General features: G+C 44.0%; 1 protein-coding gene across 1 annotated transcript in view; it reads left to right on the top strand.

Moving 5' to 3' along the window:
• The window catches only part of LOC310791593 (intermembrane lipid transfer protein VPS13C-like), a gene marked incomplete at its 5' end in the record, with an annotated part of 96,708 nt that overhangs the window by 4,982 nt on the left and 73,266 nt on the right, over positions 1–18,460 (top strand). The window contains 7 exons of the mRNA XM_083653260.1: positions 8,525–8,701; positions 9,337–9,359; positions 9,537–9,670; positions 10,983–11,139; positions 12,513–12,592; positions 12,895–12,954; positions 13,140–13,293. Coding sequence (XP_083509386.1) covers positions 8,525–8,701; positions 9,337–9,359; positions 9,537–9,670; positions 10,983–11,139; positions 12,513–12,592; positions 12,895–12,954; positions 13,140–13,293 — 785 coding nt within the window. The remainder of the gene's footprint in view (positions 1–8,524; positions 8,702–9,336; positions 9,360–9,536; positions 9,671–10,982; positions 11,140–12,512; positions 12,593–12,894; positions 12,955–13,139; positions 13,294–18,460) is intronic.

Raw genomic sequence — 18,460 nt, 5'->3', positions numbered from 1 at the left:
TTAGCGTTTATTGCTTGGTCATAGACCACTTTGTGAGTGGATTTCAAGTGATAGGTTGTGTTGCGGGGTGCAGCCACGACCGCGCATATCTTGCACTGTTTGTTCCAAGTCTGTGGCTGTGATTGACAGGTGGGTCAAAACTCGCATCGCAATTCTGTGCTGTATATTCGCATCGCTCTTGATGTGTGGACCTTTAAACTCGGCGAAACCATAGTGTTTCCACCCCACATACGTTGTTTTACCTCTCCTCTCGACCAGCGGCTCTCTTTCTGTGACTTCTCTCATCTTATTCTTGTGCTACCACGGAAATAAGCGGGGAGGAGAAGTGCAGTGGCTCTCTGTTCACATGACAGTCATTCCCAACTCGAGCGGTGTGTGTGTGTGTGTGTTTTGGGCTTTGGGGGAGGGGCCGAGCACACCGCTGCAAAGGAAAGGGTGCGCTCGATTTACAACACAAGACAGAACGAGAGTGACAAGAGCCGCAAAATCGTTGTATGTCGATTATCTTGTTTTCATAATCGTGGACAGCCCAAATCGTAATCATGATTAAAATTCGATTAATCGCCCAGCCCTACTTCTAGGGCTCGCATTTACGCTTCAAAACTCATGAAAGTGGTCCTCATGTGTGAAGATTATCCCGCTGAACCTTGGTTCGCGTTTGATTAAACTTGCGTTGCCCAGAGACCTTATTTGAAGCATCGCGCCAAAAACCCATTCAAAAATCCCATAGACAGAAACAGTGTTGAACCAGGAAGTTCGGGACTTCCGCATTCAGCCTACAAAAATACGTCATCCCTGCGGCTCTCTATGCCTGCTAGAACTTACTTCACCAATACTAGTACAGTGAAATCTGCTTATAGTGATCACTGTTATAGTGATCAACCGCTTATAGTGATCAAAAAGCTCCTGAATCATTTCTATACACATGCTGTTTAAATAATTTGCTTACAGTGATGATTTTGGGCCTTGTCCCCACTGAGAACAATGTGATTTTTTTTTTAGTTACTGTAATTGTATTATTTTTTTTACTTACAAACTGCCAAAAATGAGCCAGTGAGATACAGCAGCGATACTCATGTGCATGTCTGTCTGTATGTGGAGAGATGACTGCATGTCTGTCTGTGGAGAGATGGCAGCGTCTCTGTCTACGCAAGACAGATGTGTTTGAAACAGCTGGAGGCCTAACTTACTATATGGATTTTTAAAGTCAACATTCCTTTACTTTATATGTACTGTATTCATGTAATTCATATACAAATGCCAATTAGATGGTGATCTGCATGAGAAATAAAGAAAAAGAAGAAATCCGTTATAATGATCATCTGTTTATAGTGATCAATTTGACCCGTCCCAAGCTGATCACTATAAGGTCACTTTCACATATAAGCTGGTGGACTCGGTGCGATTCGGGCGGGTGAAGTTGCAACATTGTTGTGATTTTCATTTGGTTTGGTTTTCTTTCACACAGCAATTTGTCACAAGCGCAGCAAACTTTCTGAACAATATCACATGGTCAAAACAGTCACTCGTCTATTGGACAGAATAGAGAAGGGAAATCTCTCCTCTCCAGCAGGCTGGCCTGGCTGCGTGAGGGCTGACTGAACAACACAAGTGAATCCGCAAAACACGGACATGGAGCAACACCACCTGCGATATTGGGATTTCTGGTGCTACTATCAAATAATTATTTAACAAGAATGTGCCCAATATGAGCAGCAGATGAGGCAGCAAGCTGTTGAACATTTCATTCTACAGATGAGAGTAGCCTACGTACCGAAGGAGATAGGCAAACCGGGGCCAGCTGTTGATAAATGTGATGTTGTTATGACGACGTATGTCACGACGCAGCGCGCAGGTACTGTACACGTGTGCACGCCGCAGTGTTTGTTTTGCTCCCTTCTCCCGTCTTCTACTCATGATGCACTGCATGAGTGCATCAGATGCACTGGCGCTCTTGTGTTTAGTCCGGGTTGCTTTCACACAACAAACGAACCGCGCCAGAGTTCACTTGGAAGCGAACCGAGACCCACGTTTTCAAGCGCGCCAGAGTTCGTTTGTTTGTTCCGCAACAGAGTTCGTTTGCGCTTTCACACCAGCCCAAACAAACCGAACTATCCGAGGAAACGAACTCTGGCGCGGTTAAAGCGGACTAAACAGCTTATATGTGAAAGCGAACTAAGAGGAGTGCACTGCCTCATGGTGTTGTGTCACAAAGTGTGGTGAAATATTGACTCTTATTTCAGATGTGTATTCTTGTGTTTAAATATGCGCAAATGTTAACACATTCAGTGCCAGCGACGCCATATGGCGTCATTAGAAATTTACCGTACAGTGCCAGCGACGCCAAATGGCGTCATAACTCCAAATTGTTTTTTTGACGGGGGGGGTGTCGATCTAAGCTTCTTACGTCACCTCTAACAATATTGTAGCTATTGGAGGTCGATAACCTATTTTACAAACCCATTAGGTGGCGACAGCACTCTCCTGATCAGAGAAAAAGGAGCCAAACACACAGAAATAGTCACTGGGGAAAATGAGGAAATCGCATCGCATCCGTCCGTATGCATCGACGTGCCTCCATAAACGAGCACAACGCCAGCTGTGCCCCCAGCAGCAGCATCCGCTGTCACAACTGAGCACCTCCATGTACGCTGCAACAGCACATTCACATAATCAAACTTATTATTCCGAACTGGAAGCATGCCAGCCCGTGACAAACACACGCGGAACCAAAAAGCTGAATGTCGCGCACCATTCACTGTGTGTGCGCAGCAAACTCAACAGAGACTGAGAGCCACCAGACACATAAGACACACCCAGGAGGCGTGTGCAGTTGAGGGGGGGGGGGGGGGGGGGGGGCACGCAGAGCAGCAGAGCAGCATACACTTCACCCAGACAGACCCAGACATCAGAAAATTAGCTTCAGAGTCAGTGATGTGCTTGAAATGTTTAATTTCACAAAAGGCTCATTATCTCAGCTCGTAGAAAAAAAGCTCTGTTTTTCGTTCAATCAAGCTATCTTCTCCGGCTCATAACTAAAGAACGGAAAATGGGATCAATAAACTTTTTTTTGCAGGTGATAGAAGAGAGTCTCATCGTTATTTGTGCGTGTTCAGTGTTTACATAGTAATTATTAAAGAAATTATATGACTGTTTTAAAATGCATTGCGGCCTATGTGGCACAGCAAGCAACCTTTTGCCCAAGGGCCGTGGCACTGAAAGTGTTAATAGCGGTAATTATTACCAATTTACATATTTTAAACACCTCGTTATCAGACTTATGGAGTTAACGCAGTAATGAGTCCAGAGGTCACACTTCCGGTTCGTACGTGTAAAAGGCAATGGGTTTTTGTATGGGGATTTTGGTTAAACACATGAAATGAGGTCTGTGGTTAACAAAAGTTTATGACGCACCAAAGTTTGTGTTCAGTAAGATAATCTTCACAAACGAAAACCACTTTTATGGATTTGAAGTGTAATAACCAAAATCCCCATACAAAAATCCCATTGCCTTTCCCCCTACGAACCAGCATGCTGGTCATTTCTGGGTAAGCCTAGAAGAATACATCAACCCTGCGATACTCTATTCATTATTAATTCCTTTTTTGTTATTTTTTCTCTTGTACTGTTGCTTTTCTTTGCCTTATCTATAGTTTGCTTGTTTCCTTTCTCTTGTTTTCATCATATTGTTTGCTTTGTACAGATTATTATTAATATTGGTTTTCTGAGGTAGAGACCCTGTATAAACCCATCTTGTGTTTCCTGTCTCTACCCACACATTGTTTTTGCTGTATTCAATTTGTCTGTTTCTTTATATGAGCAAATAAATAAATAAAATAAAAACACTTCTGCCATCAAGGCTACATTACTAGTTAAATGTCCTTTGCTTTCATTGTTTATATATATTGTTTTCCAGCAACCATGATAAGTCTTCACATCCATCAATGTGTGCTGAAACTCCCTGTCTTGACTCAACATTCACAATATAATCTTTGAACGTTCTAAACTGGACTCTGCCTGCTTTATTCTTCAAGTGAACCAGTGAGTGGGGAACAGATTAACCAGGTGGAAGAACTAGTTTTTAGCTGTCATTAGCGTATCAGCCTCAGGAGATGTTTGTGTGGTAGCTACACTGTATCAGCCTCAGGAGATGTTTGTGTGGTAGCTACACTGTATCAGCCTCAGGAGATGCTTGTGTGGTAGCTATACACTGTATCAGCCTCAGGAGATGTTTGTGTGGTAGCTACACTGTATCAGCCTCAGGAGATGTTTGTGTGGTAGCTACACTGTATCAGCCTCAGGAGATGTTTGTGTGGTAGCTATACTGTATCAGCCTCAGGAGATGCTTGTGTGGTAGCTACACTGTATCAGCTTCAGGAGATGCTTGTGTGGTAGCTACACTGTATCAGCCTCAGGGGATGTTTGTGTGGTAGCTACACTGTATCAGCCTCAGGAGATGTTTGTGTGGTAGCTACACTGTATCAGCCTCAGGGGATGCTTGTGTGGTAGCTATACTGTATCAGCCTCAGGAGATGCTTGTGTGGTAGCTACACTGTATCAGCCTCAGGAGATGCTTGTGTGGTAGCTACACTATCAGCCTCAGGAGATGTTTGTGTGGTAGCTACACTGTATCAGCTTCAGGAGATGCTTGTGTGGTAGCTACACTGTATCAGCCTCAGGAGATGTTTGTGTGGTAGCTACACTGTATCAGCCTCAGGAGATGTTTGTGTGGTAGCTACACTGTATCAGCCTCAGGGGATGTTTGTGTGGTAGCTACACTGTATCAGCTTCAGGAGATGCTTATGTGGTAGCTACACTGTATCAGCTTCAGGAGATGCTTGTGTGGTAGCTACACTGTATCAGCCTCAGGGGATGTTTGTGTGGTAGCTACACTGTATCAGCCTCAGGAGATGTTTGTGTGGTAGCTACACTGTATCAGCCTCAGGGGATGCTTGTGTGGTAGCTATACTGTATCAGCCTCAGGAGATGTTTGTGTGGTAGCTACACTATCAGCCTCAGGAGATGCTTGTGTGGTAGCTACACTGTATCAGCCTCAGGAGATGCTTGTGTGGTAGCTACACTGTATCAGCCTCAGGGGATGCTTGTGTGGTAGCTACACTGTATCAGCCTCAGGGGATGCTTGTGTGGTAGCTACACTGTATCAGCCTCAGGGGATGCTTGTGTGGTAGCTACACTGTATCAGCCTCAGGGGATGTTTGTGTGGTAGCTACACTGTATCAGCCTCAGGAGATGTTTGTGTGGTAGCTACACTGTATCAGCCTCAGGAGATGCTTGTGTGGTAGCTACACTGCTGCTGCTGCTTCTGTGTCTTGACTGAGATTAGGTGAACGTTGCTCTCCTGACTGATGAGGCTACTGTAAAATCTGCCAGGCCACCATGCGCCACAGAGAACACACGCCGACATCATCTTGCAGTTGGCTTGTCAATCAAATCTGACACTCTACACTAAAATACAAAATAACCCTAACCCAACGGGATTGTAGTTGCTAAACTCACCGCGCTCAGTAAACTGCCATTGTTAAAGTTAAAGGTGTTAAAGTCAGTTTGAAGCGGGTCGGTCCCGTTTGTGCCGCTTTGCGCTATGAACTCTTTAGGCTACTACTGACTATTTACGAACGCACCCTTTGTATTCATTTTCATTTTCTCTGGAAGTGGATCACCACTGTTTTGTGCTGTTATGGTTATTAGCTTAGTCACTCACGTCTACACTAGCTTCACTGCTGCTACTTTTAGCTAAATCTCGCTTCACCCAAAATGTTATTCGCATAAAAAGACTATATCCACAATGCTAATTATTTTTAGAGGACTGCATCTTGAACTGGAGACATCAAATGGAATTCACGGTTTTGCTAACTAACTACAGTATGACCTGTGATAGTGGTGGTAAAAACAGCTCACTGCCATAACAGCTACATGACATGTAGCTAAGCAACACGATTGATGGCTAACATTCATATGCTAACTTTAGCTGCCTGGTAGCCAACAATGCAAACTATGCCTATAATAACTGACAGCATTTAATTTTCACATGTTTGAAAAGGGGGATTGATGCTCAACTACTAATGCTCTACTGCCATGAATTTTGTAAAACAAATATTAATAATCATATAATCATAATTATCATAATGATTTTAGGGTTGTCCCGATACTGGCCTATTTTGCTGTACTCGTACTCACCCAATACTGACACACCCGTATGCGCCCGATACCACTTTACACCTATGGCTCACACAGCAGAGAAGCTTGGCTGTAGTGTTCACTATGACAGTGTGTTTGTTAGCATCTCTGCCTGGAGCGCTTTGTGAGGAGAAATAAAAAGCTATCAGGTCAGTAATCAGCTGATGCCTGCACCGCATCACTCGCCCATTCACTGTCTGACTGCGTCTGACTAGCAGTTAGCCGCGTAGCCTGCAACAAGATCAAACACTTTCTGTTCAATTTACAGGTTAACATTAGTTGCTCTTCTAGCAGACAATACTGTTGTGGAACAAGCAAAGGCTTACCAGATCGCTGTAATATGTGCTACGTGTCCCGTAATCATTGACCCCCGTAATCCATACTGCCTTAAAGTTTAAAGTTTTAAAAGTGGAACGTAACGTTAATGTCTGTGAAATTAGCGACAATTCTTACAATTTCACTTCCGGTTTATTTGTTTGGTCTTCAAAATAAAAGCACGATAAAGTTCGTTTTTACAATAAACATTAAAGTAGTAATCTAACTATATGAACATAATGAACATAAGAACATGAGGAACCTCTACCTCTAGTTTAATGTTTGAATGAAAATAGACCAGCAGAACAAATACAAAGGAGATGCACAGATATGTGGTTCAAATGGTTGATTCATAGCATACTTATAATTAATGGGAAACCTTATTTCCTTATTTAATCGGAAACTTTTGATTATAAGGCATCAAGAGAAGAGACAATCAAGTATAGCCATTATGCAAAATTTGTGTGGTCTTGTGAAAACTAGGTACTTTTGCAGATATAGCATACTAAAGAAAATGACTAAAACCCATAATCTTGAAAAGTTATCTTTTAATTAACCATAAAAAGCATAGACGGATTATGACATCACGGGCCCCTGGGCATGCCCCCCTCACGGGCCCCCCCCTCACAGCGCAATTTTTTTTTTTTTTTGCGCCCCGATTTTTTTTAATCCAGAATGCAACTCGGGCAAGTTATCAGATATCTGCACTGATTGCAAAGGGTGGATAGCTTTTTCATGTGGTGACTTTGTGAAACAGTGTCTGAATGTGGCTGCAGATATACTGTGTTCACTCCTGAGATTGCATCCCTGCAAATTGTCATGGCAAATTGTTTACAAAAGATGAACAATAAAGCTGATTTTCAAAGTACCTTGAGGATTTTTCAAGTTGTGAATTAAGTCAAATTTCTCTCTTGATTACAAAGGTGGAAAATACAACTGTTTTTAACTGGGTGTTTACTGATTAAATGTTTAAGCTCCCCACAAATGCAGATGTTTTTTTTTAAATATATATAACCAATTGCAAATTATTACAATTACCAAACAGATAAAAAGTAGATTATAATATTGAAATGTTATTTTAGATTTAGAATGTTAATTTTCTATAAAACACAATACATTTTAATGTAATTCCACAACGTTAATTTTTGGCCCTCGGCCCTCCACCCAGATTGAGTTTTGGCCCTTCATGGGAAAGAATTTGGGCACCCCTGAGCTAGAGTCTCTTCGCAGGCCGCCTGCGAAGTGAGCTCAGGGGCCCATAAGCTAGAGTCTCAGCTGCGAAGTGAGCTCAGGGGGCCCATAAGCTAGAGTCTCAGCTGCGAAGTGAGCTCAGGGGCCCATAAGCTAGAGTCTCAGCTGCGAAGTGAGCTCAGGGGCCCATAAGCTAGAGTCTCAGCTGCAAAGTGAGCTCAGGGGCCCATAAGCTATAGAGTCTCAGCTGCAAAGTGAGCTCAGGGGCCCCATCAGTTAGCGATTTCCCCCGTGATGGGCGTGGCCTATTTCATGCAGTGTCTATGGTTTTCCACAGCCATGCCCACTTAGGAGACCTGAATCTATTGGACTCAATGGGAGGAGTGAAGGTAATCTCAGATTATGACCCCATAGTCATCAATATTCGGTCCATTTTCCAAAGTCACATTATCTTCTGAACAATAAACGTTCTTCCATCTCGCCTTCTTCGCATGTGTCTGACATGCTGCCTCACTGCAGTGTGACTGTTTACATTGTGGGATTAACAAAAGTTTATGATACTTTGAAGCGTTACTTTTTTTTTAAATTATTATTACCATTTTGATGATTTTTTTTAAATAATAAAAGTGGTCCTCATTTGTGAAGATTATCTTGCTGAACACAAAGGTCTCAGTTTTCATAAACCTTATTTCAAGCAATTAACCCAAATCCTCATACAGAAATGCCATGACTTCCTGACAAGGGAACCAGCGCAATGGTTTCTGTCAGACACAGCTGCCTGTTGATTGGCTGTTGGTGGTCATGTGACTTCCCGCTCCAGGTTCAAGGTGTCAGGAGAGCTTCCTCTGCTACATGTGAAGATCTCCGACCAGAAGATCCAGGGTGTGCTCGAGCTGGTGGACAGCATCCCCCTGCCTCGCATAGGCTCCGCCCCCTCCACACCCACTGCCAAGGTACGCATGGTTCAGTCCATACAGGCTCCTCCCCAACCGCCAAGGTATGCCTGGTTCTGTACACACAGGCTCCACCCCCTCTATCCCCACTACCACAGTGTTGCAGACAGACAGGCTTCACACTGCAAAAACTTAAATCTTAGCAAGTGGGGGGGGGGGAATGTATAGTATTTAGTACAATAAGTTGAATACATAGGCAGAATTGCCTTAAAGGCCGGCTTTACCGTGAATATATATGAATATATATTAATTCTTAAAAAATCTTAAATTTCGAATCCGTTGAAATTTTTGAAATTGCTTGTTCACAGCCAGAGAAAAAAAAAATGAAAAAAAAAAAAAAAAAAAAAAAAAAAAATGGGCCAGGTGACGCGTTTCGACGCGAAACGCGTCACCTGGCCCAATTTTTTTTTTTTTTTTTTTTTTTTTTTCATTTTTTTTTTAAAATTTCATTTTGAACGACTCAGAATAAGTCGGTCGGTGTTGGTCATTGTCACGACACCATTAACTCTGGGCATCATTATTTACCATTATCATTAGGAACTCGTTCATCTAGGGCAGGAGTCACCAATTATTTCTCCACATGAGAAACCCAGATTGTTGCGATGGCCAGTGCCCATCGCTGATCTAGATCACAAATACAACATGAACATCTTTCTGTGTCTCTTTTTTATGATCTCAGATCTAAAGGCGATCAACATCAGGGTTGATATTTGTATTTGATGGGATGATCTGAAAGTCTAAAGGTTTGGCTCTGTTGCCAAATGAAATGATGACCACTTCTCTGTTTTATCCTGAAAACGTCTGTAAAGAAATTGTTCACAGAAACATCAAGTCGGTGAAAGAGAGAACTCACGTGTTGTCTCTCCTCTGTGTCCTCAGAGAAGGCGGAGCTGTGTGAGCAGCAGATGGAGGCGGTGATGTCACCGGCAGGAGGCGGTGCTCCGCCGGCCGTCGCCAACGGAGCGCCAGGCGAGAACACCGTTAACGTTCTGCTCAACTTTCAGATCAAAGAGGTAAACAACACACCAGGTGGAGAGAGGACTCACTCTGCTGCTGGACGTGTGACCAACATGGCAACATGTCCCCGTACTCGCGCCATTAATCGCTCTCCAAACACAATCCATAGCACATGGTCTAAAAGGCATCACACCCGTGCGTTTAGGGCGTGTCCAAATCCAAATCGCTGTTTAAGCTGCACACAAAGTAAGGCACAAGGCCCAAGTTGATGTCCATTCACTAATCATAGGTGTGTTTTGGGCGTAACATGAACTCAACCAATCAACGGATGCGATGGTTAACCTTTGTAAGTACCCTCAAACCCATGTCCTCACCACATCAGACATCTTTCAATTACTGGTATGTCTAGAACCAAATAAATTACACTCAGTTTTGCCAAGATGGAGAAATAGCTTGTTGTCACTTAGCCATCTACTAACTAACCAATGTAAGCTCTGAGCTTAAGGTTTCTTCAATGACGCTTTTGTCTTTGTGCGACATAAGTAAGGCAGAGGCATCTGCATGAAGAAAGAGATCAGATGAATACGCTGGTTTCAAATCATTTACCTACAGCAGGAAAGAAAGAGGCCCTAGGACACTCCCCTGGAGAACGCCACACTCTAGTATCTCAGGACTGGATAGTAATCCATTAACATCCACCATGTGTACTCTTTAAGATAAGAACCTACCCATTTGACTACTGACTCACTGAACCCCAAAGCGTTCAGTTTCATCAGTAATATAAGACAATATATCGTCTCAACATACACATTCATAAAAAGGAGAGCTCACAATACACAAGTCAAGTTTAGTCATGACTTGTTTAGCAATGACTTGTTTGGACGGCACGGTGGCTCAGTGGTTAACACTGTTGCCTCACAGCAAGAAGGTCCCGGGTTCGAACCCCGGTCCGTCCCAGGTCCTTTCTGTGTGGAGTTTGCATGTTCTCCCGGTGTCCGTGTGGGTTTTCTCCGGGTGCTCCGGTTTCCTCCCACCATCAAGAAAGACATGTATGTTAGGGTTAATACTCCTGTCAGTGCCCCTGACCAAGGTACTGGCAAAATAACTGGAGTTGGTCCCCGGGCGCTGCACTGCAGCCTGCCCACTGCTCCTAGTTCTAGGAAGGTTCCTAGTAGAGGATGGGTCAAATGCAGAGGATGAATTTCCCCAAGGGGATAAATAAAGGATAACTTAACTTAACTTTAGCCAGGACTTGTTTAGCAATGACTTGTTTAGCAATGACTTGTTTAGCCATGACTTGTTTAGCAATGACTTGTTTAGCCATGACTTGTCTGTGAAACACTGTGACTCGTCTGCTTCGTGTCCCAGGTGGTGCTGAAGCTGAAGAAGCCCAGGCAGGGGGTGGAGCTTCCCTTCCTGCTGTTCCAGCTAGAGCAGCTGGGCATCGACACCAAAGTCAAGAAGTACGACATGTGTGGCTCCGCCTACATCAGCAAGATCAGCATGACCTGCCAGGAGTTCACCGGTCAGCTCACCGCTCTCTGTCTCTCTGTCTGGCTGTCTCTCTCCCTCTCTCTCTCTCTCTCTATCTCTCCCTCCCTCCCTCTCTGTCTGGCTGTCTCTCTCCCTCTCTCTCTCTCTCTCTCTCTCTCTCTCCCTCCCTCTCTGTCTGGCTGTCTCTCTCTCTCTCTCTCTCTCTCTCTCTCTCCCTCTCTCCATCCCTCCCTCTCTGTCTGGCTGTCTCTCTCTCTCTCTCTCTCTCTCTCTCTCTCTCTCTCTGTCTCCCTCTCTCCCTCCCTTTCTCTCTGTCTGGCTCTCTCTCTCTCTCTCTCTCTCTCCAAACTAGCTGCTGCAGTGATTCCAAGTGTCTCTTAACCAGCTGTTTAGTTGACGATGGAGTTTTCACCGTGGTGCCATTTCGACACCAGTGTTGTTTCCCTCCTCAACACAGGCCACACCGGTTATACCGCCTGTCGCCAACAGGGGGTCTAAATGCTAGCAAGTCAGCATCACAATGAAGGGGAAACTTAAAACTAGAATATGTAACTTTTGTAGTGGAGAACCTTTGTCTCCCCCTTCTGGCGCTCCTGGCATTGAAGGAACATGCGCTCATGTGGTGTTGGGAAAATAAGTTCCTGATCATTTCCTTTGCTCGAGCAGCACCTGAATGCAGCATTTGTCATAGCCTAGCCATAGCCTACTGTGTCAGGGCTGGAAAAGAGTGGATAAATAGTTTTCAACGTCACACAGTCCCGGTGAAATGACTCGTTTCACTTCAGAATTTGATCCATTCGGTCTGATAACATTTAGAAGGTCTAGAAGAGCCGCACGACTGAATTATTTATCCCAATTTAAGTTATCAGAAAGCTAACGGGAAATTAGCTATCTTGGCCAGGCGGAAGTCTCCGGTGCGCAGCGTGGGAATGTCCCCGGACGACAACACATTGAAAACTTCGGTCCTATCTGGTGCTGATGGGCTTAATCAGCATTGTGGGGACTTGTTTTGCGAGGGCTTGAATGTAACGGATGTTCATCGCTATGCAAAAGTTACACATTTTATCTTAGATTTAGAACGCTGCTCAAAAGCGTTAATACAGCATGAGTGCAGGTCAGATTCTGGCAGATTGTCCTTCTTTTGGCTCCCATTGGATTGTACTGGACACATTACTGCTAATTAATCCTACTCATCATAATCTGTCAGATTAGACATCGGATATTAATTAGTGTTCAGATATTAGTGATCACCATGTTGTTAATCTGTCAGATTAGTCATCAGATATTAGTGCTCAGATATTATATCAGATATCAATATATAAAATGTCTGTGGTCCAAGCCCACTCAGGATGTCGGGATCAAACGTGTGACTCCTCTTCTCCTCTTCCTCTCTGTGTTCTTCAGACTCGGCCGGCGAGCCTCTCTGTCTCATCAGCTCTTCTGTGGAGTCTGGAGCCGAGCTGCTCAAAGTGCAATACTTCAAGGTGGGAACATCACACCGCTGTCCTGGGTTATTGCTTAGACTAGAGGTTTAGGGGTTTGGGTCACCCATGATGTCATCAGTGATGTCACTTGAGCAATTGTGATATCATCAGTGTTGCCATCAGTGATGTCACTCGAGCAATTGTGATGTCATCAGTAATGTAATAAATCTTTCTTCTTCTTCTGTGATGTTTTGCGGCTGTTTTATCATAATGTGTGTTAAATAGTCTAAACCTAAACTCTCTGTCTGTCTGTCTGTCTGTCTGTCTGTCTGTCTGTCTGTCTGTCTGTTGTGTTTCCTCAGGCGGACCGGTCTGGACCAAACTTCTCCACTGTATACAAGAACACAGAGCAGATGATCAATGTGAGTAGTGAGTTCGTTACCACAGCTCTCTGAACAGATCCTGTTTAGGATCTGACCAGGGGTTTCCCAGAGCTGCAGCTCCGCCTGCTATTGGCTCTCTCTCCCCCCTCTCCCTCCTTTTCTCTCGCTCCCTCTCTCTCTAACCGTCCCTCTCTCTCTCTAACTTTCTCTCTCTCTCTCTACAGGTGACCTTCACCTCTCTCGACCTGCTCCTCCACACGGAGGCTCTGCTATCGGCCATGGACTTCTTGTCTGTGGCTCTCTCGCCCGGCTCATCTCCGGAGAGAGAGAGACGGCCCAAGACCGAGACAGAGAGCAAGGCGGCGTCCGCCAAGTCCAGTGAGGGGAACACACACACACACACACACACACACACACTCGTCACATTTGGACAAACGCATCAAATGTGTCATTTGTGTCAGACAAAAAACACACATCTGCAGAAAGGACGTTCCCATCGATTAACCAAAAAACCTAAAAAAAAAAAAAACTCAAAAAAGTTTGCGAAAGTCTGGAGGAAAAAAACACTTTACTCTTAACACGTTCACTGCCGTTGACGAGATATCTCGTCTTAAAAAAAAAACCGGTTGACTGCCGTTGATGAGATATCTCGTCTTAAAATTTTTTTTTTTTTTTTTGACGGTGGGACGTCGATCAACCCCTTTTACATCTCATATTAAAATATGGGAGGTATTGAATGTGTATAATCTATTTTACCGACCCACTAAGTGGCGACAGTGCTCTCCAGACGAGAGAAAGCCAAGCAAAAACAGCCGCGTGAGGAAGCCATTCTCATGAAAATGGATTGGCGAAAACGCTTTCGCTTTCGCGCAGGGAGCTGGCGGTGGGGGATTGCAAATTTGCATAATAGATTATGGGTGGAACACACTTTGAAACACGCAGCATAAATAAGACCAGAATCGCAAAAGCTTCATCAAAGCTCTCAACCGAAACCCCAAGAAACGAGCGAGCCCATCCAGACTCGCCCAAAGAGCGGCCGCCAGCAGACAGGCAGCAGCAGCAGCAGCAACTCGCTTGTGACACGCCCGCTGCAGAGCCAGGGAGGCAGGAGGAGAACACACACGGAGGGAGGAGTTTGAAGGAGAGGGGGGTTTCCTGCTGTTATGGAGGAAATTACTGTTCAAAACTATTGTTTAGATGTCTGACGTCTTACTGATGCCAAAAATGAATGGTTAAAGCAGCTACGAGCAACTTTTCACTGTTTCATTGGGTTGTTTTTGGCGCCCCCTCTCTGAACAAAAGTGGTACTGTTTACTGTCGTAAAACTCCTGGCTTCTCCTCCTCCTCCCTCCTCCTCCCTCCTCCTGCCCGGCTCCCGACAACATCACAACAGTACTCACGCCTCCATTCTCTCCTTTGACCAGTGAATGAATGAAAGACGCTCCAAGTTTATTTTTCATTTTTTCCAAACCCTGCTGTTTCTCAGGATGCAGAGCGACGAGGTAATCTACCTATTTTTTGGCTACGTAATAGATTATGTCAGACGAGGATGTTGAAAAGTATTTGGAAAAACTAGTAAACTTTGTTACAGTCGCGTTCATAGTTACTGTAATAGCCAAACGTTAGCACCAAGTGAAACTCTTTAGGGCACTCGGTAATAGTAATATTGTCGAGAAAGCTAACGTTATCATCACCATTGTATTTTCAAAAACGTTGATACAAGAGGGTAAACTAGGTTTACCAAGCTCTTTGTGAAGAGGCTGAGAGTTTCTTCCAATTTCAGATCAACTGTAGGCTAAATATATCTGCGGGTAAATGGCTTCCCCAACCGTGTAACATTACGTTATATACCACTAGACTCATTGATTACCAACAGCAACATGTAACGTATTTTGGCACGGTTGAAATGGCAAACGAAAAAGTAGCGTTATCAACCAAATCTGTATTACAGTAAATGTAGCCTACACCGTGACCTAACTGTATAACTCCCAGGTAACGTTACATCACGTTAGCCTTTTGCATACATCATGCTGTGGTGCTAACTACCAGGCATACAGTGGAATATACAGTAGGCTTCATTTATAACAAAAGCATACACACATAAGAAGCAATCAAAAATTGCAGATACAATCATTCAATATATAGGAGTCCAAACCATACAAATTGTGGGTGCAAAATATATATATTTTATGTCTATATTTACTCTAACCTATAAAAAAGAACTAATGAATAAATAGGTATTGTAGTAAATGCTTTTTGTTGGTAACTGAGATGGTATAGCACTTCTTCCAATGTAAGATGTATGTAAGGCATAACTAGCATAATGTAGTCCTGATAGACCCATGTTCCTTTTCTAAAGAAGCTATATTAGCTAACAATTGTCTGCCATTATTTCACAGGAGCTCTCCATGCAGGACCTCAGCATAAACACTCTGGACACAGACATTGATACAGAGTACACTGAGGACCCAGACTTTGAAGCTGAGGACATAACAGGCCCCAGTGGAAGCAGCTCGGGACCCGGGGCTCCAGTGGCAGGGGACAGACTAAGGTTGAGGGCTAGGCGGCGGATAGGTGCTGGAGATGGCAGGGAAGAGAGGGGTCAGGGGTCTGAAACTAGTTCTGAACGTGGGACACAAACAGTTGACAGAGGAGGGGGGAGGGGTCGTGCTGGACTTGGTAGGACAGGTCGAGGAGGGGGTATGGCAGGCCGGGGGGCTGGAAGGATTGTTGAACAGGGTGCTTCAGCAGCAGCTACAACAGTCAACAGAGGGGGGAGGGGGAGGGGAAGGCGGAGGGGTCGTGCTGGACTTGGTAGGGCAGGCAGAGGAAGGGGTGCGGCGGGCCAGGGGGGTGGAAGCAGTTCTGACCAGGGTGCTTCATCAGCACCTCCAGCAGTGAACAGAGGAGGGGGGAGGGGAAGGAGGAGGGGTGGTCGCAGGGGGAGAGGCCGAGGCAGACAGAGGAGAGATGAGGACATTAGTCTGCAACACCAGGAACGGATGCAACAACTCCTGGAGGCCAAAAATGCAGAAATGAAGGTTTGTGAACTTCATTATTCCAATATTCTTCCACAACTATAAATAAAAAGCATTTTGCAAACAAGACTATTTGTCGGTGATAACTCACAACTTGTTTGTTTTTTGGCAGGCCAAGGTTGCAAACCTCACTTCAGACCAGAAAGACCAGGTGCTGGAGAAGGTCATCTTGAGGCTCCCAGGAGTTATGTTTGATGTCCTGGACTTCTTTGAGCCTGACCCAGACCCAAACCCCGGGCCCCCAATCCCAAGACAGCTGGATTGGTGCATTTGCACTAACTGCAAGCAAATGCCGACCAACTTGGAGAGGCTATGTTGCAGACAGAGGCCAGAGAACTGCATCAGCAGGTCAGCATATATAGACTACTATATATTGGAAGAGGGAGTTCTGCGCCTGGCCCGTGCTGCGTGGAACGACTTCTTTGCCATCGATGACGACCAAGAGGCAGGCGTGGAGAACCGCCAGTACAGGCACGCAGCCTACAGACAATATGTGTTGTGGCAGTACGGTCGTCTAGGTGAAGGCGTGAGAGTTGTAATCCCCAGCTGTCTTGTTTGGAGGATCAGGGACACCTTCCCAGATGCACAGGGTCACTACAAAGGATTCATCCCACGGCGCCTTATGTAAATGGACAAAATAAACCAGGTCGAGCCAATGCCTATTTGCACATTCCTAATCCAACATCCAATAACTTGAAGACTGATCTATCTATCCTAATGTTCGCTGTATTTTTTTTTAGGTGTTCTAATTTTATGATGGTGTTTTGTTTACAGAGACAAAGGCTTTACATTTTGTTCTCAATGAAAATCCAGTGTTGAAAACTGTTGAAAAAGTTTTATTCTTTTTTTTTTTTTATATATAGGAAAAGGACAATAAAAATATTTTATGGTACACAATCTTTGCCTATTGAATGTTTACAGGTTTTCACAGAGGCAAATCTGTCGTCATCTTCATTATCTGGAAGCGCAGCGCTTTCCTCTCCAAGAAGATTCACAGGGGCAAATGCTGTAGGAGTGAGAGAAGACAGTTTCACCATGGTTAGCTCTGCATTCATTTTGATTTGAATTCAATATTAGAGACCTGTACTTCCAATTCTGTCTTTAGTGTATTGATCACTAGATGTATCTGGCACTTGGCCCTTCTCTAAACATTTACTAATTGCTTTACCAAAATGGTGCAATATCAGAATCTAGAAAAACAGGGGAAACTGGGTAAAAGCTATGAAATGAACAGAGAAATTGAAGATATCAAATCCATAACCGAATACAAAGCAAGAATCAGTGTAGGTGGTACAATAAAATTTTGGTTTTGGTAGAGTTCTGTAGATGCTGATTTTTAAATAGAGTTTATTACATCCGCTAGAGACACTCTTGTAAAGTGGGGGTCCCCAGGAAAAAGGGGAATAGTTTTATTTCACTATAACTCAATTCTGGTCCTGCGTGTCCTACACTTGATGTAGTAGACCATCTACAATAAAATAAAATGTCAGACAGGGGACCCTCAAAGAACATTTTATCCAATGGGGGGTTCAGTGGATCTTATATGTGTGTCAGTTTTTGGATCTTTGATATGAGAAATGTTGAGAAGCGCTGATGCTAAGTACTCTGCATACTGGAAACATTTCAGGGCTCGTTGATGGCCAAATACTCTATTGTTATTAGGGAAAATATAATTTAGAAGTGGGGTACTATTCATGTGATGAAGCACAGATGTAAAAATAGTGTTCTTTATTCCAGTGTTTCTCCACCACTGGGCCATGTTGGAATGTTCCTCAGACAGGGGTGTTTTTGAAAATACTGAGGTGGGTACACTATCCTAGATGAGTTTATATACAGTGGCTTTTCAAATAGGCAGGTAAAATCTCAGCCTCATTTCAAAAAGGTGGCTAAACTGTCTAACACTTTACCCTCCAATACTCCCCTGGACGCAGATAACCTCTGTCATCAATACACAGTAAGGATGATAGCCTATTAGTTATTTATGAAGGTGGTTCTTGGAAATGTTCCAACAATCAGAAGTGGACATTGGATTAAAAAAGCTTGAGCTCCCTTGGTTTAGTAATTTCCAGCAATTTGATGCACAGTTATTAGGAAATATAGACCTCAAAACCAGATTACCACTATGCAGTATAATGTGAGTTTGTGTGTACATACCTCTCCTCGTTGGAAGTGAGCTTTCACCAACTCAGCAGTTGGTGGTGGTGGAATCTCAGCAAGCAGGCCAAGTCTCCTTGGATCAGTCTCCCTAAGCGTTCTTCTTCTTGGGAGTCCCCCTTTTGCTTGCAACCGTACCCCCAGGACGGCTTTCTGCAGGTCACGGATGTAGTTGTAGTCTTTGGCAATCTTCACTGTGTAGACGCTCCATGTTTTGGTCTTCTTATTGTAGTATCGTTTGTGGCTGTGACAGTATGGAATATTTAATTTCATTATTATGTAGATAAGTGATTATTTTATTTACCCCCCATGTCAATTTATTATTATTACTGTTATTCGTTTTGTTATTTTTC

Source organism: Poromitra crassiceps (assembly GCF_964638095.1).
Source record: "Poromitra crassiceps genome assembly, chromosome: 16".
NCBI classification, from domain to species: Eukaryota; Metazoa; Chordata; class Actinopteri; order Beryciformes; family Melamphaidae; genus Poromitra; species Poromitra crassiceps.
Note: the sequence above shows the minus strand (reverse complement) of the source record. Positions and strands in the feature narration are given on the sequence as shown.